Source organism: Vidua macroura, chromosome 4 (assembly GCF_024509145.1).
Source record: "Vidua macroura isolate BioBank_ID:100142 chromosome 4, ASM2450914v1, whole genome shotgun sequence".
NCBI classification, from domain to species: Eukaryota; Metazoa; Chordata; class Aves; order Passeriformes; family Viduidae; genus Vidua; species Vidua macroura.
In genome coordinates this window covers 65032406-65054211 of record NC_071574.1, presented here as the reverse complement: position 1 = coordinate 65054211, position 21806 = coordinate 65032406, and the positions used below count along the sequence as shown (strand labels likewise).

At 42.6% G+C, this 21806-nt stretch overlaps 1 protein-coding gene across 1 annotated transcript; it reads left to right on the top strand.

Moving 5' to 3' along the window:
* Positions 1–10248: 10248 nt before the first annotated feature.
* Positions 10249–19894, top strand: RNF4 (ring finger protein 4). Its single transcript, XM_053975386.1, has 8 exons — positions 10249–10333; positions 10584–10659; positions 10810–10930; positions 11659–11738; positions 12875–12884; positions 14013–14178; positions 16777–16825; positions 17154–19894. Exons 2-8 carry the CDS (start codon positions 10630–10632, stop codon positions 17301–17303), a joined length of 606 nt encoding a protein of 201 aa, XP_053831361.1. The 5' UTR covers positions 10249–10333; positions 10584–10629; the 3' UTR covers positions 17304–19894.
* The last annotated feature ends 1912 nt before the right edge of the window (positions 19895–21806 follow it).

Sequence of the window (21806 nt, the reverse complement as noted above, 5' to 3'; positions counted from 1 at the left end):
CTGTGAAGATCACTTCCACAACCCACAAGCTGATAAAATATGCTTTATTTTTCAGTCCAAGTAAATGCTCTAATAGTCCAGAAAGGCAATGCAGGTAGGGTTCATGCTCCAGAGCAAGAATTAAGGAACACAGGAGAGTGAAAAGAAGGAATCATAGAAGTAGAGCTACATAGAAAAGGGAACTATGATACTATGTCTAGTACAGTATTGTATATCTTTAAATGACAAACCCTTGGTGGCAGGGAGTTTGTCTTCCTTTGTGGTTGTTCAGCATTCTTTTATACTGCATTCCAGAGCAACAAAGCTAACTGGTGACTCTTAACACCTTGATTTTCCAGAAGCCAGCAATTAACAGCTGACACTCATGGTCTAGGATATTGCACAGCTGAACAGTTCTCAAACCTTTTCATAAGAATTTTAAAAAGAAAAATGGAAAAAGCATCATTAAGCAGATACTGAGATTGTGGAAATCCCCATCATACTGCAGGCTTCTTCCCCTGTGATTTTGGACCAAGTTTTCAAAATTCTTATTGAATTGCAATCAAGCTGATTCAGAATTATTTCCTTCTCCATATTTTCTTTGCTCTCAAATGAAAGGACTGAGGAATAGAGGAATCTCAATAATCCAGCTGTGGAATTTTTGCCTTCAGTGATCACAAATAGTCCTATTGCTACTTTGGGATCTGATGCATAAAGTCATCTTCAGAATCAACATTTTGAGGAATGTAAAACAATGTGTTTTGAAGAAAATACCAATATATTCCTGTATTGGTATTTTTGTATCGATATAGCCTATTGATTTTTCAGTGATGGCAGGTCTTGCAACATAGTACACAGAATAACATAAAATACCACCTTGCTCCTGACAAATGTCTATAACTTGATGCTGAACACAGCAGATCCTATCCAGAACCACTCTGCCCTGGCTTCTAGAGGACATTCCCTAGTATTCCTGTGTGGTACATGGAAACCTGAGGTGAGCAATGCAGAGCAATCAAAGGTCTGGTGGGACTTGTTAGCCTTGTGTTACAAAAGCAGCTGCAATGGCACTGGAGCCAGATGAGCTGTGAAGGCACTCAGCTCATTGAGACTTGCTGCCTCATCTGGTGCCTGTGGCAGGGTCCATCCACCACCTGCTGCAGCCACACACAGATAACTGAGGGAGCAATGCCTCTACACTTGCTTCACGGAAGCACAGGTGGATGAATAATTCATGATTCATTCATTTACACATTTGTAACACCATTCGCAGCCAAGAAGAGGAGCCTGAGTGAACAAGGCTGACTCTGAAATCATCCATCAAAACAGAGCAACAAAATCAGAGGTTGCACCTGTCTGATCATAGTGACAGACTCATAAGGAAACATTTGTAGTGCTGGAAGCTGCACATTCAGAGATCTCTCATTTCAGCACAAATAGCCAGACCACAGAAGCCTTCACATGCCACTGCAGTGTAAGGAGGTGTAACAAAGCCCAGATTACCTGAGGAAGACCAAGGGGTTTTGCCATGTGACAGGCACTGGACACGGGGCGCTCCCCACTCAGGTGACATGGTCAGTGCTGGTGGCATTTGGCTCCCTCTTCCACATACTCAGTGACTGCCATGCCAGGTAATCCAAACTGCCCTAGAGAACATTGGTGTTTTATTATTTAAATGAAATTAAAGACACAGAGATGGTTATGTTGGGATGGCAGGGAAAAAAAAATACCTAGTACAAATTTACAGTACTCCTCTCCCAGAGGAGGAGAAGGGAAGACAAGTCACTAGGGGAAGCTAGTGGCTTGTTCATCTATAAACAGCCAAATTGCCAGGCACAGGGCAGTAAATCCAGAGAAGGACAGGTGCTTATTGTGCTAAGGTAAAACTGTTGGAAAAAACCCTTTTTGATAGTGAGGTGAGGATCTTGAAACACCTCTGCAAGTGTTTATGAGTTAGACATTGGATCTGGAGTAATTATTCCATGGGTAAGAGGTAACTATCTCCCACACTGATGGCTCTGATGAATTTTGCTCAGTCTTTTGGAAACACACTGAGAGAAATAATTTATTCACAGAAAGGGTGATTTGACATTGGAATGGACTGTCCAGGGAGGTGGTGGAGTCACCATCCACTGTGTTTAAGGAAATACTAGACATGGCCATGGTCTTGTCAGCAAAAATCGAGACTAAAACTCCTTAACACCAATACAGTATTAAGAAGCAGGCATTACTTTAGTACAACACCAGATGCACAGGGGATAACTTGGCCTAATGTGCATACCTGGCTGAAGATGATATGTGTGTTTATTAGCCAGAGATCACAGAATCACAGAATCTGCTGAGTTGGAAGGGACGCACAAGGATCACTGAGCCCACTTCCTGGCCCTGCACAGCACCATCCCCAAGAATCACATCATGTGATTGTCCTGAGAGCATTGTCCAAACACTCCTTGAGCTCTGTCAGGCTGGTGCCATGACCACTTCCCTGGGAAGCCTGTTCCACTGGCCAACCATCCCCTGGGTGAAGAACCTTTTTCTAATATTCAACCTAAACCTCCCCTGACAGAACTTCAGGCCATTCCTTGGGTCCTGTCACTCACCAAAGAGCAGAGATCAATGCCTGTCCCTCTTCTTCCCCTCATGAGGAAGTTGTAACTGCAATGAGGTCTCTGTCTTCGCAGGCTCCTCTTCTCCAGGCTGAACAGACCAAGTGCCCTCAGCTGTTCTTCACATGGCTTCCCCTCAAGGCACTTCACCATATTTGTCACCCTCTTTTGGATGCCCTCTATTAGTTTAATATCTTCCTTACATTGTGGTGTACATATTAATCAGAGAAGTGTTAGATATGAAGTTGCCTGGGTTTGCCCAGTGAGCCTCAGAGGGGCCTCTTGAGGGTCTTTAGGAACCTCTGGTGGTCTGCCACGTATGGTGTTGATTTTTGGTCTTGGTATAAAAGCTGCACAATGTTTCTGAAGGAACTGGATTGGGCTGACTTGGCTTGTTACAAGGTGCAGTAACCACCACACAGCTCCATGAAGTGTTCCTTCTGCACGAGCAGTTTATAACACTCCGGTGACATGGTGGTGTTCAGTCATCGGTTGGACTTGATGATCTCAAAGGTCTTTCCCGACCTAACTGATTCCACGAATCTGAGATTCTGCGAAACGTTTCCAGAAGACGGGGAGAGGGAAAGGAGGGGGAAGAGGGGGGGTTAGGGAACCCCACCCCAAAGCTCACACACACTCCACCTCCAGGTACAACAGCTCCGGAGAACACAGCAAAAGCCCGGTCTAGCTTCGGCCGCCCCTTTCGGGGTCTGTCAGGGCCGAACTAACCCGAGGACCAGGAGACCTTTCCCGAGGGGTGGCGAGAGAACTCAGCGGGCCTCTAGAGCCCCGCTTAGGCCCCACGCCCTCGCGGAACTACAGCTCCCAGCACCCCCCGCGGCAGCAGAGGAGGTGGGGCCGCCCGTCTAACCGCCGTCTGATTGACGTACGGGTCGGCCACTCCTCGAGCGCAAGGCCGCAGCTCAGCCAATGGTAAGAGCGCGGGGGCGGGCGCTGCCGTGGGCCGCTGCCGGCCGGCTCTGAGGTGAGCGCGGCGGGCCGGGGGCTCGGCCGGGGGGGGGAGCGGCGCTACTGGGTCCGTCCCTCCCGCTTGCCCGACGGTCCGGGGCGGCAGGTGAGGGAGGGGACGGGAAGGGAAGGGGAAGCGGAAGGGGAAGCAGCCGTTCCCGGCCGCAGTGCGGGGAGAGGAGGAGATGCGGCCGCTCCTGCCGGTGCGCGGGGCTGGGCCGGCGCCGGCCCCACTCCGGCCTGAGGACGGTGCCCGAGCCCCTTCCCCGGGTGCGGCCCTGTCCGAGGGGCTCCCCCGCAGCCCCTGCCGAGAGCCGCGTGGCGGGTCCGCCCTCCTCGGCCCGGCCGGGTGCTCCGGGGCGGCTCCGCCGCCGCCCGGTTCGTGGGGCGGCCCCGCCGCTTCTGCCCTGCCGTGACCGGCGGGCGGCCGCAGCGCCGAGGTGCGGGCACGGCCGGGCTATCGCCGGACCTGCCCCGTCTTCCCGGGAAGACGGGTCTGTTCTCCGGAGGAACGAGCGGGGCTCGGTGGCTGTAGCTGCATGAAGTTGTCGCTCTGCCCTCCCATTTTGTGTGACAGTAGGAGTGGGGGGAATGTTCCTCGCCAACCTCAGCCCGCACCTGCACTTCATTACAGGATGTGGAAAGACTCAACTTTTTTTTTTTTTTTTTTTTTTTTTTTTTTTTTTTTTTTTTTTTTTGCTTTATTCTGTTTTTGGGATGATTGAAAGTGAGTTGTGGCGTCTCTCGGAGAAACTTGTGCAAGTAAGAGCAATGAGCTTTACTTCTGGCCTGTATCCATTTTTCTTTGCTGTGTCTGGAATAGGACATACGGCCGATGAAAAGGTTCAGTGTGTTGATTTGTTCTGTGGGTGGGTTTGGGGGATTTCTTGGTTGTTTTTGGAACTGTTTTGGGTTTTTTAGATTATTCATGAATATGTCATATTTGTCTGTAGGTGTAACTGCCTGCTTAAAGCAGGCAGACTGGTGTATTTCTGTTTATAAGCTGGTTATCTCTCATGTTTACTCTTTTTATGGTGCCTCTCACCAAGGTCTTTTAGTATGGGAACGTTTTACCTAATTTGGGTAACAGAGACTCACTGAAGGTTGAGAAAATGAGAGCATCTTTAAAAGTACTGGAAATACAGGATAGGAAGGTTTAAAAGAGTGAAAAATTAGTGTTCTCCATGGTAAAAAAAAATGAGACTAGCACTTTGTGCCTGGTATGTGTATTTTCTGAGGACAAAAATGTCATTATGCAGATGCATCTTTAATACAGTGTTTCCTGTTGTTAGGGGTACAAAAGGACATCTGGAGTAGAAATGAGAAGCAAAGTCTTAAAGGCATGGTGATGCCTTGGACTGGCTACCTAGAGCAAAGGCTAGACAGAGTTAGAGAATAAAGTGGGTATTTATTAAAGGCTTTTAACAGATACACCTTGGACAGTGCAAGAGCCTTGCAGAGGCTACAAGCAAGATGGACAACAGTCCCGAGTTTTTCGGGCAGATATATGTTTGGTCTATTTGCATATCAGGGGTTAATTGTCCAATTACAGCTTCAGGTAATGAAGTGACATTCCCTCGGTTTACTTCCCCCCAGTTGACGTCTGTTTATACTTTTTGGGCATGAGGCTGTGATGGTGACCTTGGTTTTCAGGCCTGGAAGGATTGTTTTGTCAGACCAAACTGTGATGAGAGCTTACATTCTATATGGAAGTTCAGAGTTAAATACTAATCCAGTACGGGATCTGAAAAATATAAAACTAAAACTTAAGGCATCGTTCAGATATCCCATTTTGACAAATTCAACATACAATGCTGTTGTCAGCTGTGCCTTGCACATTCCCAATATTTGGATTGGCATTATTGATTTCTTTAAGTAGCTACTTCAGTGTATTTGTCATGTTTCGGATAAATGTGAACTTAAGTCTTGTTTGTGTTAGTGAGACAGGGAAAATGTCTATCTCTTGCTTCAGACAATTTGCCTCCATTCACGTGGGAGACCAAGACTTCATTTTGAGAGTGGTGCAAGAAAAGTTTTTTCAATATTCTACAGAATGAATTGTTTTTGAGTGGTAATTCCAACATGTTTAATTAGCTCAGCTTGAACTCAGTGAAAATGTTGACTTTTTTGTAGAGGCTAAAAAAAGAGACTTAAATGATGAATAGCAGCAGTTATCACTCCTAGTGTAAACATTCTTAATTTAAATAGCTTGACCTTTTTTTCTCAAGTACAGAGAAAAGTTGGTACTTGTAGTCTTTGAAATGTTGCTTGTTCTGAGTGCAGCACTGTTTAGGAACAATAACTGCATGTGCAGAACTCTGCATAGGACAGGAAGGGGAGTGGCCTTTTCTGGTACTGTACCGTCCTGCAGTGAAGCAGTAGAAAGTCTGTAAAAGTTAAAAGTATTTATTGGCTTGCTAAGTTTTTAGTCAAAGAAAAGTCTTTTTACTTCTTAAAAAGTCATCAGTTTAGAGTATCAAATTGATGTCTGCATGCATCTTGCCAGAAGTCTCAGATAACTGCAGCTAAAGCTGTGAGTGAGGTCACTGGATGTCTATGGGTTGAGGGGGGGAGGTTGCTGCAGTAATTCTTTGCATTAACAACTCCTGGGAGTCTTGGTGCTGGGTGGTTTCATAGTGACTGCTGAAAGAAGAGTGTTGTAGGCTTTATCATTAACTTGGGCTGTCCAGTCCTGTGTAACAATGTTATTAAGTGGTCTTGCAGTTTTGAAGATTTTTTTAAGGAATTCTTCCAGATGAGTTTATCTCTTAATGTGCAATGTGTATACCCTGTTCCTGTACAGTGCTAAACATGATCTATGGTGTATTTAAGAAAGTGAATTCTGCTTTGTTTTCAGAATGTTTGGGCAGTTGATGTTCAGTGAGGTTTCCCAAGCCAATAACATGTGGAAATCTATATCCCCACAGAAAAGCTTTATTCTTAAAACAACAACAACAACAAAAAAGTTACTGGATCATAAGACTCTTTCCATAGTTTTAATAAATTCCAGCAGTCTGATTTTCTTAGTAAACAGGACTCTCCTGACATGAGCTATGTTGATATTGATGAACCTGGTCATGATGATTTGAGGTAGTTTTACAGTGATGAGCTTCCCTGTGGCTGTCTATTCTCAACTTACTTCTTCAGAAGCAGCTTCTGAAGAGGCATTGAGCCATTGGCAGCTGGAACATTTCTGCCTTTTATGTACTCTCTGCATTAATTATAAAGAAACCCAGTTGTCAGTGTTCTAAGACTCTGAAAACTAAACCATTTAAATAGCAAGTGTGCTCTGTCACGACAAAAGGTGGTTCTGTCCTCCACTGCAATTGAGGGCTGACACAAGATCCTCTGAGACATTTCACAGTAATCCTATGTTCACAAACATTACAGTAATCCTGTAAATAATCTGGTTTTTGTGTCTGGATAAAGAAGCGTCTGAGTATTTAAAGTGGATAGGATGGCCTTAACATGTCTTCTATTGTGTATTACTTCCATTTTCACCATAACTTTAAAATTTAAGTTTGTTGGTTGGTTGGCTTCATTTTTTCTTCTGTTACAGCTCTTCTTTGGCATTTAAGCCACTCATAGCCAAAGAGAATCTGTGCAAGTTTTGTTTGGAGTCATCACAGGTGTTCCCCACAGGGTTTTTAACCCTTTCTAACTATATCACTGCACTGGGTTGTATTCAGTACTAAGTCTGAAAAGCAACAGGTCTTGTGAAACTTTCTGGGTATTTTACATTCAAACCCGTGCTGCCTGATGAATACAATATGCTTATTTTTTGCCGTCTTTCAGCACTGCAGATACGTCAATGATGTTGTTCTGAAAGATTCTATTTAAAAACAGTTCTGACAACTTGTAATTTAAAATAAGCTTATATAAAGTTCATTTCTTTATATTTCTCAGGTGTGACTAACATTTCCCAGCTTTTTAATGTCCAGGTATTTTTTCCAGTTCAATATCTGAGGAGAATCAAGGAAAACATGTCTTGGCTTTCTTGATGAAATAAAACTTACAAGTAATCTAATGGCCTAACTTCTTAATATACCTCATGTGTTGCTCACTCTTGTTCATCCTCTTGCTGTGTGCAGGAAGGTGGTTTACCCAAGTAATTTTTCATTTCATTTGTAGCTGGTTAATGAAGATGGTAACTTGTCTTGAAGCAATTATTTTGAAAGAGCAGAATGAAAGGTTTAGGGATGGTTCTCTCCCTTGCCTCCATCCCTCATCCCTTGTGCTGTGTCTCCTCATTCCCCTCTCTTCCCCTGGTCTCCTGAAACCTCCAAATCCATGAATAATAGTCATATGGAACTAGGAACTTGTATAGCACCTAGAAAATGTGTTCACAGAACAGTCTTGCTGTTCTTCTGTTTTTTCTTTGGTTGGGTTTTTGTACAATTGCAGCATTAGTTATGGTCTGGTTTTAAAAGTTCTTGTCTCCTATCCCAGAAACAGTAAAGTGAGTAAAATAGGATCTTCCCAAGAATGTTGATAAGGCTCACAGAGAAGCTTTCTTTCTTAACAAGTGAAATGAAATCTAGACCTTAAGAACACTGGGATGAAGTGTTAAAAAGAGAATTCTCATTACCTGGACACAAAATGTTATGGAAATGATTGCATAGGTGAGTCCTGCATTGAGGAAACAAGAGACTAAGTCAGTCTGCCTTCTCTGGTAGCCTGAGTCTTCAACATCCCAGGTGACAACATAAGACTATTTCTTATCTACCAGAAAAGCTGAACATGTCAGTTTAGATTTCTAAAAAAAACTTGGGAGAGGGTGTTGCACATAATAGTTCCAAAAATGAGATCTGTTGTGCCCATGGGCTCACTAAGCATTAAGTCTAGCATATGTAGTTCAACTGGGGGGGGGGGGGGGAAGGCATATTGGCTTTCATTTTGGCTTTTGTGCTGGTTTTTAAGTGAAAAAATGTGAGAAAATTGATGAGTGGTGTGTTGTGTTGCTTAAAACTATACATAAATATATCTTTGGGCTTTGTAATAAATACCAAATTGAGTGTAAGCATTTTTCTCAAGCATGTTTTGTTTTAATAATGTCACAGTTCAGTGTTAACGGGTCTCTTAAAGTGATTTAAGAAATGGAGTAAGTTGAAGTGGAAAAAGATCAGTCAGGTTTCCTTTAACTGAAGGCTAGGATTGACTACCAGTGCTGTTCCATCCCACTGTGTGTTCACATGTTTCCTTCCCCATCTGAGAGTAGGCTACAGAGTGTGTGCTGATCTTTGTGGCAAAAATCAGTCAGCTCTGGAGACAGTTCAGCAGTTCTTGTTTAACACAGTGTCCTGGTTTTGGACAAATTTAGGAGGAAACGTCCTGAAAGGGTGTCTCCTCTAATAAAAGGCTGGTTTTAGCAACCCCTCCCCCACAGGTTCCCACAGGTTCAAAAGGAATTCTTTTGTAGAAAGTGGGGGAAAAAAACCTGTTTATTTAACAATCAGATTGCTCACAGGCATGAAAAAATGGGTGAATAATGTTAAATAATAAAACCTCTTGCTGCTCTGAAGAAATGGTAGATTCAGAGTCCTTTCTGTAGGTGTGGCTCGGCAGTTGGGGGTCCTCGGGCGTTGTTCTAGTGTTTTGGACAGGAGAAAAGCTGAACAGTTCCAGAAGAAGAACCCAGGAAAAAGCTTACTGCCTCAGCTAAGGAACAAGAAGCTAGCTAAAAAAACAAGGAAAATCTCTCCCTCTGTCTCTCTGTCTCTGGAGAAAGAAAACCAAGAGCTGGGAGTAACCAAGACTCTTATCTCTGTGTTTTTGAACACGGGCGCCAAAATAATTCCACTACTTTCCCCCCACCTCTCAGATCTAACTTGAAGCTACAGGACTCATATCTGAGCATAGAGCAGATGACAGGGGATACCAGAGTGTGCAGTCACCTCAAGACACATAGCTGTCCTTTTCCTGGTCCCTCCATTGTGTCCACTCATGCCCAGTCCCAGCTCCGCACTGTGCATTGGACAGGTGGTAACTGTACCACAGGCAGGCTCCAAGATGGGACCTTCAGTACCCTGTCAGTTACTCAGAGCTGCCTTTATGCTTTTCACCTTTCCTCCTTGGCAGGTAGCTGGGCGTGCACATGTGCAGGTAGCAGAGCAGCTACAGGGAGCTCATATTCTCCTGCATGTCAGCAAGTATTTTGAAACTGAAATTTGTCTGCTTCACTTGCTTTAAATTCCTCTCAAGCTGTTTGGCTCTCAGCTGTTGGAATCTGGAGATGGGTTGCAGAAGAAAGCCACTCATTTGGAGTTTAGGTTCTGTGAAGATGGCTGTTTATGACAAAATTCCCACTGATTCCTGCCCACAGACATTGCCTTGAGTATCATTCAGTTGCTTTTCAGTTCACTGTCATAGGGATTCCTTAATATTATTCTAGCTTGCTGTCAAACTCACTTTTCCAGGTTTTTAGTTCATGGGTGAGAATGACTGAGGCTTCAGGCCCAGCTGCAGGTGTCTGAGGCTCACATACTCAACTTGGGGACTTCCCTCCCCTCTGGCTTTGGGCAGAAACTGGTGGCTCAGGAATGGGAATCTTGGAGCAGGGGGTATTGGAGAGTACAAGCACTGCAGACAGGTAACCTTCTCTCTTCTCTTTGATAGATTTGGAAGAACATCATCCTCTGATCTTCAGAAACCTGGAGTTTTTATCAGTGAGCTGCTTGAAGGAATCTAAGGAAATTATAGCTGTAGCTTCCTTGCCATTACTTTTTTGGTGTTTGTACCTCTTTTTCAGTGGTTTTAGATCAAGAAACAGTATGAGCACAGTAAGTATTTTGCTACTCAGTGCAAACCTGATTCTTGAAACATTTTCCACTGTATTTCTGCAAACTGTTATAAGAGTATTCCTGTGTAGCTAATACACAGGAACATAAGTATACTGAATCTTCATGCAAGTTCAGTAAAGATTTTTAATCACTCTAGGTGCTAGCAGTAATACAGAAATGCTTACAATGTCAGGTCAGCAAAACCTGATAAACTCTGAACTAGTTTCTCATTTGCAAACCATCATGATAGGCTTTTTCTTGGTGAGGCAGCTGGTAAGAGATCTGGATCTGAGCTGATGTTTTTTCCTTTGCTGGAATCGATTCAGGTAAGAATGACCCATGCCACCTTTTGATGACTACTACAGCCATTACAGGAGTGTTTTCTGTACCCTTGTGTGCTTTCAATGGTGTTGCAAAATTGAGGGCTATGTTAATATTGCTTGCACAGAAAATGCTAAGTCTTTGTTCTCTCTTAGACTCAACGGAAGCGCCGTGGAGGAACAGTTAATTCTAGGCAAGCTCGAAAAAGAAGCAGGCTCATGGCTTCTACTGCTGAAATGGCTTCAGAAGCAGAGCCAATAGAACTTGAAGAAAGTGGTAAGCTTTCTTTTGAAGTGATAAGAACAGAAAGTGCTTCTGGAGGGTTTGGGTCCAACTGAACATGTGCTTTTGCCGGTTTCTAGGCCGTTTACTGGAGAAGAAGGGAAACATGATTTTAGGAAGTGCCTAGTGGCACACACTATGGCATGGCTAAACAACAAGCCTACTGAAAACTGGTTTGGTTTGTTACTGAGCTACAATGCATTTGCCACTAGTGATAGATGAGTTGCACAGAAAAAGTCCTCAAGAGCTGCTCAAACATCTGCATGTCTATTCAGATGAGATGGGAGTTACAGCAGCTGCTGCTATGCAGAGTGGCAAACTAAATTTTGAAACTCCCAGTTTTAAAGAAGATAAGGAAAACTTTTTATCATTAATTGTGCCAAATCCCTCAAGGGAATATGCACAGCACAGTACTATTATATCCTATATGATTCATGTTATATTTCTGTGTGATAAAACATTCTCCCATCAGATGAATTGTCTGTTCCTGTTGTCATCTGACAGAACTGTGTGAGGAGCTTAGCTGCTCTTTTGCATTTCAGCTTGCTGAAGACAGGGCTGGTAAAGCTCTCTGTGGATTGCTGAGGGCAAAGCTTGAGTGAAATGTTGGACTCATTCCTGAAGAGATGGACAGGAGATGGTTGAATTTTAGGCTGTTGCACAGTGGCAGGCAGTTTTCCTCCTCTGCAATCTCTGACCTCGATTCTAACTTTGTTTTTCAGCTGGTGAAGAAGTAGTAGATCTCACATGTGAATCTTCTGATCCTGTAGTTGTTGATCTAACTCACAATGATTCCATTGTGGTAAGTAGTGAATAGCACACTTGCCTAAATAAAGTCAAATTAGTTTTCTCATGTATTGCCTGATAGAATCTGACTTTAAGGGTAAGTTTTAAGTTCAGACTTGGCTTGTCAGGGCCTGAAGGGCTTGTGTTACAGATAACAAAGAAGCTGCTCTGGAGGTGTACTTGCAGTTAGTGATAGAGTAGTATAAAATAACTTTTTGTTCCAGAACCTGGAGTTTATATAGATTAGTCATAAGTAATGTAACATAGAGATGCAGTTGATAGTTGAATCTTTTCTAGATATATCAAAGATAGAATCATAGAATTGTTGGGTTGGAAAGGACCTCTAAGATCAAGTCCAACCATTCACCAGCACCACCAAGTCCACAGCCAAGCCACGTCCATAAGCACCACATCTGCGTGTCTCGGAAATGTCTCCAGGGGTGATTTCAGGCCAATGCCACTGGGCTGCCCTGGGCAGCCCCTTGCAGCGTTTGACAAATCTTGGTGAAGAATTTTTTCTAATACTCCTATAGGCCAATGATTTAAAGAAAATGCCAAGGGAAAGAAGAGTAAGTAAGATAAGTTCAGGTTAATGCTCCCAGAAGTCTTTACAAAAACCTTATTTTTTTTCTGCTCTTTTGACAGCTAGAATAGTCTTTGATCCAGCTGACTGTGTTGTTTATCCCCTCAGTTTTGGGATGCCACTGCTGCTGTGCCAAACAGAAATAAGCAACGGGGATTTGGTTTCTTTTTCTTCAGCAGCTGCTGTAATATGAAGTGTTTATGGATATCAGTGCTGAACTGGCCTGTTTGAGGAGAAAGAGGGAAAGAATCACCTGAAACCCTAAACCATGGAACTGAAATGGGAGAGCAGGAAGGAGTGGGTTCAGGTGGTTTGAAAAGTTGCTTCTATTGCTACCCCATTGGAGCTGTGGGAGCAGAACCATCAGCATCCACATAGTTGTTTACAGTGAAGCATTTAATATACTACTTTTAATAGTCATAATCAAAATAAGAGTAATAGCCTATCATTCTTAGCTTGTTTTGTTGGAACTGCTGTGCCTAGCTGGTCTTGGTATGTAAGACCAGGGGTGCACAACAAAGTCTAATTGTATTTTCTTTTCTCTCCCTTCCCATGTGTATTGCTGCAAGATTGTTGAAGGTGAGTTGACATTTTAAAATTGATAACGGAATTCTCCTAAATGTAATAATTATTTTTTTTCTGCCTTTTCCAGTTAATTTGAGCAGCATTTATTGAAACTGCAAAAGGCCAAGGACATTGCTAAAGCATCTGGCCAGTGCCTTGGAGAATGAATCCAGTCTCTGTTTGTTAGTTAGTATCAGAGCTTGTAGAAAGTATCTGAAATAAAATATATCAAAAGGTGCTCTAAATACTTTCTCTTATTTTCTAAAGACAGAGTTTCTTTAAGCCACGAGTTGACGATAATTTTAATTAGCACTGGAATATATTGGTTGTGAATGAAAAAAAAAGTCAGAAGTTTTGTTTAACCCGTATTGCAGTAAAGGAACTAAAGACAGTGATTTGTGCTCATGGTATGCACTAGTCTTACATGCCTCAAATTTTGCAGTGAGAAATATTAACTTCTTTTTCTACTTTAGATGTTAAAATAGTTACAAGGTCTAAAGAAGTTCATCTTTTACATCTTTCAGATGTAGTTCTAATTGCATTATTGAGATGTATTGTATGTTGTCAGCTGCTTATCTAGAATGTAATCTGTTCTGTGCTCTGAATGAAGAAAGAGTAAGTGAAAAATGCTTGCAATAAAAGTTGTAGCTGAACGCTTAGGCAGGAAGTGGTTTTAATTTTGTGACTTCGTGTCATTGTTTAGTAGCTTGATTATTTCTACGTGGATACTGGAGTTGCAGAGATAAACTTGTGTTCAGTCCTCTCTCTTCCAAATCACAGCAATTGTTGCAGTTCCTCAACATAGGATCGTAGCAGTTTCTGTCAGTGAGGATTGGGAGAAGTGTCTTCCCTTTATAGGGGAGATTAATTCACAGGTAGTGTAATTACATGGAATTCCTCAGTGTGACACTGAGGATCTTCAAGATTAAATTTCAGCTGTTTGTAGGGTGAAGAGATCAAATTATTTGTGTCAGTATGTAGTAGAATATTCACAGTGTCTGGACATGTTCAGCCTTAATATTTGGAAACTAGTTTGTTTAAGACTGCTTTTAACCCAGCTGAATATGGTCTAATCTTGCATTTCAATGATAGTTCCAGGAAGAGAGATAATAGTATAGCTAACTTAACAAAATTAAATTACAGAGAACCAACGACAAAGGAGAAATCTGAGACTAAGAAGCCAGCGACAGGCAGACAGCTGTGTACTGAGTAGTGATGATGAAGATGAAACGAGAGATAATGATGTCTATGTGGCTGACAAAGCATCTCGAGAGCTGGGACCACTGGAAGAGGAAACTGCAAGTTCAAAGTACGTATGCCTCATGAGCTACCAAACATGGAGTTGTGCTTCTTTTGAGACTGACAGGACTGAGTTGTATGTTATCACCTGACTTCCTTTGAAGCCTTCACTTTCTCAGTTCCCTCTTTTAATGAGTATGACATCCCATGTGACATGATAGTCAAATGATACCATTTTCACTTTAGGATGAAAAGCCAGCCCAAAACAGATCTACAGCTTTGTATACAGCCTTAAAGATGAGTGTGGGGTATGGCAAGGAAGTGGGAATTAGTCACAGGCCAGAGCTCATAATGTGTCGCATTTCATTTTCCTACAAAGCTCCAGTAGTTACGTTAGATATAAAATACTTCTGTTGGTGTCCATGAGGTTTGGTATCACAAGACTGGCAGGCAGCAGACTGGCAAATTCCAGTAAAAACACTTAATGCTTTCCCTGCTTTTTTTACATACTGTGCCGGTTGCTGCCTTTCTCAAAGAAGCCACTGTGCTTCCCAAGGTATACTTGCAAGGTGATCCTGGAGGTCATGCTCTTATGGTCAATTCTTGTTCTCTCCCATGGATGTCATGGAGCCCTGATATGTTTGCATCTGGGATGGGAATCTTGCTGTTTGAATCAGTAAAGACCCCATACTGCAGAGAAAGAGTAAATCCTGCTTCAGTGTGTTAGGCTGAGGAAATCCAGTGTCTATGTGACTAGGCAAGTTGAAGTGATGCCTTAAGTTTTTAGCTTTTGTATTTTTCAGATTCTGTACTGCATTAGTGTATAACTTTGAAGTCTATATAGAATGCTAGTTAGAATGCTTTCTTCCCATTTTGGTCAGACTAAACAATCCTTCTGGGCCTGGGAGCCAAGGTTGCCTCATTTGCTTCGGGCCCCGAAAAGTGTAAACAAAAATTAATCAGGGGAAAGCAAACCAGGGGAATGTGACTTCATTACCTGAAACTATAATTGGACAATTAACCTCTGATATGCAAATAGACCAAACTTATATCCAGCTGAGAAACTTGTGACTGTTGTCCATCTTGGGTGTGGCCTCTGTGAGGCTTTGTACTGCCCAAGGTATATCCTTTGAAGGCCTTTTAATAAATACCTACTTTGTTCTTTCAACTTTGTCTAGCCTCTCCTCTAGGTAGCCTCTCCAAGGCATCAGAAGGACATAAGAATTGTGGAATAAACTTCTTTTAATTTTTTTTTGTGAGGAGCAGGGGAAATACAGGGTTAAATGAAGCTGATGTGCTTTGAGCCTTTTGGATTACTGAAAAGCAGTGTAAGAGAGAACTTGTATATGTAGCTTTTGGTGCCAGGTCATAAATATGACACCAAAAAGTCCTATTGTTATTCTAATCCACAATGTGCTTTGCCAATGGAGTTGTAAATGTGTAAATATTGGTTGTTAAGTGCTTTAGAGAATAAATACCACTAATTGGATAATATAAAAAGGTAATAGTTTGTTCCTTCAGCCTTCTCTGTTAAAGATTGCACCTTCCTGGTCTGTATAGGTAAGGCTGAAAGAACTCAGTGCTGCAATGTTTAACATTGACAAAAGAGTCCTTCCTGGTGCTGGGGATTGCCAGAGCCATCTGTAGTGTTGGACGCTTCATCCTTCTAAGATTGTCATCATTGTTACTAAAATCTGTTACTGAAGTGTTATAGCTGGTGCCTCAAGAATTTGAGGAGTAAAAATGGGAGAATTTAGTGGAGTTAAATTCTGTAGGTGAAACTAGGGGTAGTTGTTAGTAGTGCTCCCTCCTTGAATTTAAGATAATGGGATAAAGGCCATCTCATGCTTTCTTTGGCTGTTTGATTAATAAATTACAAACTGTGGTTCAGCATGGGCAGTGACCCAAGAAAGCCAAGTGTTTAGGTAAAGAGTTCTGAAGGTTTAAACTAGAGATCAGTTTGTAAAGAAAAGTGTCAGGAAGCTCTTTTTGTTTCTGCTAGCTGATGTTATTCAGCCCTTGGGCTGGGACATGTTCCCTAGGCAGCTGAGCTGTGTCTGTTGCTAAGTGTGTGTGCAGTACTGCTGTCCTGGAGGCTGAAGGCAGCAGAGGCTCGTGTGTAACCACAGCTTGGTAACAGACACTGAGTTGGTCTTTCTGCCTTGGAACTGGAAATTTGGGGTTGTGTATTTCCTTGTGTTAATGTGCTCCTGACCTACATTTTATAAGGAGGAGTTCTTGGATTGCCTGTGTCACTGGGCTGTTGCTAATGTAGAGCAGGGGATTTTGGAATTTCTGACAGCCTCTTCCGTTTCTAGAATGACTTGTTCCCAAGGCACAGCTCGGTGCTTTTTTTACAGAGCTGTCATTGATGAGCTGTTGGAGATTAGTGCTGAACAGAACAAGAGACTGCTGTGAGTTCTTGTGCTAGACCTGGGTGACTGAGTGCATCATCCCCCTAGGGAAAACCTTTCCTTTAGGACAGAGAGATCCAGTCTTGTTATTACATGCCACAAACTGAGGAGTTAAAGGTACACAGGAACCTTGAAAATAAATGCCTCATGGTGTACTCAGATGATGATGTGACATTTTGTGTGGGGGTAACCCTTGATGTGCAGTGAAATTAATGGCTGCATGTTCTTTCTTGTTCTGTTCTCTGTACCACAAGGCCGTCTGGTACTGTTAGCTGTCCAATTTGCATGGATGTCTACTCAGAGGTAAGGATCCACATGCTGTCATCATTTATATGCTGTGTGAGGAAGAAGGGGGCAGAGGGGGAGTGTACAACTCATTTGGCTGATGTGGGATGTTACAGAGAGCTGGCTTGAAGCACAGAGCTTGCTTTGAAGCTCATATAACTTGTCAGTCTAAGTCACTTCTTGGTGGTGGGGGTAGCAGGATGGCACTGGAAGATCTTCAGGTTCCTTACTATTCTAAGAGTAAAGGACAATTCCAGATGTTCTAAGTCCTGTTTGTGTGATTGCAGTAGACCAGCAAAGTTGAATTCTTTACTTCTAATACCTTTTGTGGTTTTTTTTCTTCCAGATTGTGCAAAGTGGACGACTGATTGTGTCAACAAAATGTGGCCATGTCTTCTGCAGTCAATGCCTCCGTGATTCCCTTAGGAATGCCAACTCTTGCCCAACCTGCAGGAAGAAACTCACTCACAGACAGTATCATCCCATTTATATATGAGTACCTTTATTTCTCAGGACAGACTCAACTGGATTTTGGGGGAAATGTTATATTTTCAGTGCTCTGAAGATTTAAAGAGCAGCAGGTTGTGCACAAATCCAAATAAAACTGGATTTTTTGGAGACCAACTTGAACGTATCTAGACAGCTTTTTTTATGGTCCAAGTTGCTTCTTGTTATGTTCCTGGTTATCATGCTACATTGATGACTGTGTCTAAACTAGATCAGCAACCTAGACCAGGAAGGAAGCAGTTAATCCATTTCCTTCTACTTTTTTTTTAATGCTTAAATGAGGGAGTATGAATATTTTGGTTTTTCTTACTCTATTAATTATTCCTACCTTCACATACAGATATGAAATAGTTTCCTTTCAGAAGACAGATTAGCAGTTCACAATTTCATTACGCCTTTTTTTCATCCTGTAAGAAGCTCATGACTCTTGCTTTCTTGCATATCATCTTTGCCCAAGTAGAGTGAGTACTGTACTGAAGGGTGTTTTTTTCATAAATCAGTTTTAAATTGACAACAAAGGTTATGCAATAAAGTAAGCTGCTGTTAACCAGCAGTCAAGTGTTTTGAGCAGATTTGAACATGCAGATGTTTTTATGAACTCCATGAGATCCGAAATACACAGCCACATTGCAGCATGTACAATGTGAAAATAATTCCTGATTGTTTCAGCTGCCAAGAATTCCTGTATTTTAATCCCAACACTGAATTTATTTTCTCACATGATGAGATGGTCTCTTGAGTTTACTTGTGCTGTAACACTCTCTCCTAATAACTGTCAATAATACAGTCTTCTCTAGGCTTCCTAGTGAAGAACAAGAAGCAGATTCATCTGTATGCTGAATACCAAACTACCTACAGATCTTCTTTCTGTATCAGCTGATCCCAGTGTAATGCTTTAAGTTCAGTGTGTTCTCTTTGCTGTTCTTGCTGGTTGTTACACTGATACCCAACTGGATGTAACCTGGTGAATAGGGTTGAAAATTAAATAACTGTACTGCCATTATGGAGTGGAGGCTTTAAAAAGGGCTTAGTAACAATATTGACAGCCAGTTAGAGAAAAGTTTAATCCCCTTTGCCCTGAGGGTTGTCCAGTTGGTTTTGTTTTTTTTATGCAGTTTAAAAAAGAAATCAGATGTATCTCCTAGGAAAGACAATTCCTCTAGCTGAGAAGGCAGGAATACACCAGTTTATGCACTCTTATCAGTCACTTTTTCCACTTAGAAGGACTAAGTTCTAAATGTCTGTTTTAAACTTACAGCTGAAATGTCCAAGCTCATCTGGAATCCAGGGTGAGCTGATACAAACAGGTTGATGTAGACAAGATGATTGAAATCAGTGGTTTATGATCCATAGCTGTGGCAGGTGCATCTATGAAAAACTGCAGAATTAAACTTGGCCACCTCTCTGCAGTTGGTTGCTTATGGAAACCATTATAAGAACCATTCTGTGCCCTGGTGCAGCACAACTGAAGGGTATGTTTAGTCAATGTTGGTATCACAAGTGTCTTTGCAAACCTGACCTTATCTGTAGGAAGCCTTTAATTAAAGAAGCTCTTCTAAATTAGCTGTCTCAAGCTGCCTTGCAACCCAAAGTTGACTTTTTTTTTTAAATTACTATGTTTCTGTATATAGTAATAGAGAGTTTTGTTACATAAAGGCTGCCTGAAGAAATGCAGTACCTTCCCCACCCTGGTTTGGACTGGCTTTGGTTCAGCGCTGTTAGCAGGAATATGCAGTTTCTGTATTGTGGCAATAGGGTGACTCCTACAAAGTTACAGGTGGTTCCTGTGCGCTCCCATGGGTAAGATAAACTACAAGCAAGGACTACAGCTGTCACTGGTGACAGTGATAGCTGCAGTTGTGTCCCAGAAGCAGAGAGTTAATGCTTAAAATATTAATTGTGTGAGGAGAAGCAGCCCAACATTTAAAACTGTAGAGACCCACAGGGGTCATGGAAGCTACTTTGTCCCGGTAACTTAACAAAGAAACAAAAAATTATGACTGGTTTTCCTGGGATGGCTGCTGTGTGAAAGGAACAGTCAGAAGAGGATTTAAGGGATTACTGCTGAGGATGAGGGTGAGTCACTTAACCATGCATCTTTCACAGTCTACTAGCCATGGCCTAAGTAATTTTGCACAACTTCCTCCATGTAAATACCACTTTAGAGTTAGTGTCTCAATAAATAGATCTAATTGAAATTTAGATATCATAAACTATAACAGAGTTTTTAGCTTTTGTGTACCCTGTGAAGTGCCACAAATTTTGTGCATCTCAAAAAGGATATGTCTCAATACATGGAAAAAAAATTGAAAATTCATTACATGCTTTTTTCTTCAAGGGGGAAAAAAATGTCTGATATATTTCAGTTCCAGCAATATTTCACATTGGCAAGAACTCATAGAAAATGAAAAAAATCTTTATATTAAGTAGATGTCTGTCTTGTTGTATATATTTCAATTTTTCCTGTATTTAATTGTATTCAAGTCTGTCTGCCCATCTATGTTGAACCCTGCTGGCAGGCAGAGGGTTCTCTTAACAGGTGAAAATAAAATGATTGGATTGATCAATCACAAGTGCTTCTTTTCATTGTGCTGGAGTCATTTATCTGGGGGGAAATAATCCTGAAGGCAAAAACTTTTCTGATGCTGGGACCAGTGTGGGTTGTGTGGGGCAAAGGAGAAAGGCACTGCCTGGGGCAGGAGGGATGTGGGGACGCGAGGGTGAAGTCCTGCTTGGGGCAGGGGCAATGGTGCGATGCAGGGGTGGGCTTGTGAGCGCAGGGAGCCTGGTAGCCAGTGCCAGACAGCAGTGGAGAGGGTGGGAAGGTGTTGGGCCACCTCCCTGGGGGTCCCTTTGCCTGCGGGATGTGAAGCAGCCACTGGAGAGAGGGCAAGGAGGAATGCTGAGGAGAGAACTGGACACAGGGTAGTTTCAAAGTCACAATGAAGCTCAGTTGATTCTTTTTCTCCAAAGAATCTAAAGAGATGCTGTTTCCTGAAGGTCTTGGCTTATGCCTCTTAGTTGCTTTTATTGTATTTTGTTCTTTCTTACTCTTTATATTGTACACATATGGAGTAGCTGCCTTTCCAAATGCTGGTGAGTAATTTGCTATTTCATTACACTTTTGCTTTTATCCTAAAATAAGCTTATAACTTTTTTGCTTTCTGCTGTACTATCTTTGCCTTATTACACCACATTTGGTAATAGTGGATTTTTTTTACAAGTCAGGATTAAAGTGACAACCTCCATCATGCAATAACATAATCTGCTGTTCAACAGCTGTCAGATGTTTTAAACATAGGGCTGTGTGCACAGGAGACTGTTGGTATGGGGAGTCCTTGCTGCTTCAGTTAAGCCCTTGGTCTGCTTCTGGTGGAGTATTGGATCTACTCTCTGATTTGCAGCCAGATTTGGCACTTTGGGTGGATGAAGCATGCAGCAACTGCAGAAAGCTGTTCTCACTTGGGGTTTGATTTTGTATCACAGTTTTGGAAAGCAGAAGGGGTGGATATGAAACATGAACCAGATAGAAAACCAGGTCTAAGGAGCTGGGTATGAACCATGGTCCAGTGGCTGATCTACACTTACTGGCAGTGAATGCTAATTTCATATATTCTGTGAAAATCCAGTTCTCTGGGTCAAGAGCATGCAGATGAGCACTTGGGCTTCTGAGGATGGTTTTACCTCCAAATACTTCATCTTTTTTTATGTCAATATTGCCTGATGATGTAAAATCCAGCTTGGTTGTTTGTGTTTCATCTAAAGACCAAATTCATTGTGGTTTCTACAGTTGACTTAGGGCCTGTGAACAATGAGATGCTTTAGAGCTGCTTCATATTCTTTGTATAATCCTAAGTCCTCCTACAGTTTATCTTTGAAAGTTCTGTGAAGGTAAAAGAAACAGGAATATCTGGTCTGGGGCTTTCCTCCCACCGCTGCCACCGCCATCACCACCTAACGAGGTTTCTATAGCCAGCACACAAAAAAATAGGTTATGCAAGAGCCTATTCCTTTTTCACCCTTTTTCTCTCGATGCCCTCATGCCTCACGTTGGGCACCAAAATCTGTCTTGGTTTGAAAGATAGATGTCTGCTAAGGAAGGTAAGAGCCTCCCTTGGAATGGAAAATGCAAACCCCCTCCCTCTGAATTATTATAATTTTGAAATTAAGGGGCTCTCAGGCAAAGACATGAGAGCCCGAATAGAAGTTCTAGTATGTAAAACAAAGCAAACGAACAGCAGCTCTGGCATTAACACCAAGCCGAGCCAGGAGCCCAGTCCCGGCCCTTCAGCCGCAGTTCCGGGCACGGCCGGCAGGGGCGCTGCTGGCTCCCGGCGGGCAGGGCCGGTGCGCTGATCCCCCCGCGCCTGCAGGGGGCGCTGTGGCGCGGGCCCGGGGAGCGCAATGGCGGCTCGGCCGAGAGGGGAAGGGAGGGAAGAGAGGCTTTGCTCCACAAACCCCGGGGCAGCCGGTGGCAGTGCCCCCGCAGGAC

Bases quoted from the DNA above. Each gene is read 5' to 3' on its own strand.
- RNF4 (XM_053975386.1), top strand. From the start codon at position 10,630: ATGTTTTTTCCTTTGCTGGAATCGATTCAG. The intron at 10,931-11,658 runs GTAAGCTTTCTT...TTTGTTTTTCAG, and splicing joins AATAGAACTTGAAGAAAGTG to CTGGTGAAGAAGTAGTAGAT. The intron at 14,179-16,776 runs GTACGTATGCCT...CTGTACCACAAG, and splicing joins GAGGAAACTGCAAGTTCAAA to GCCGTCTGGTACTGTTAGCT.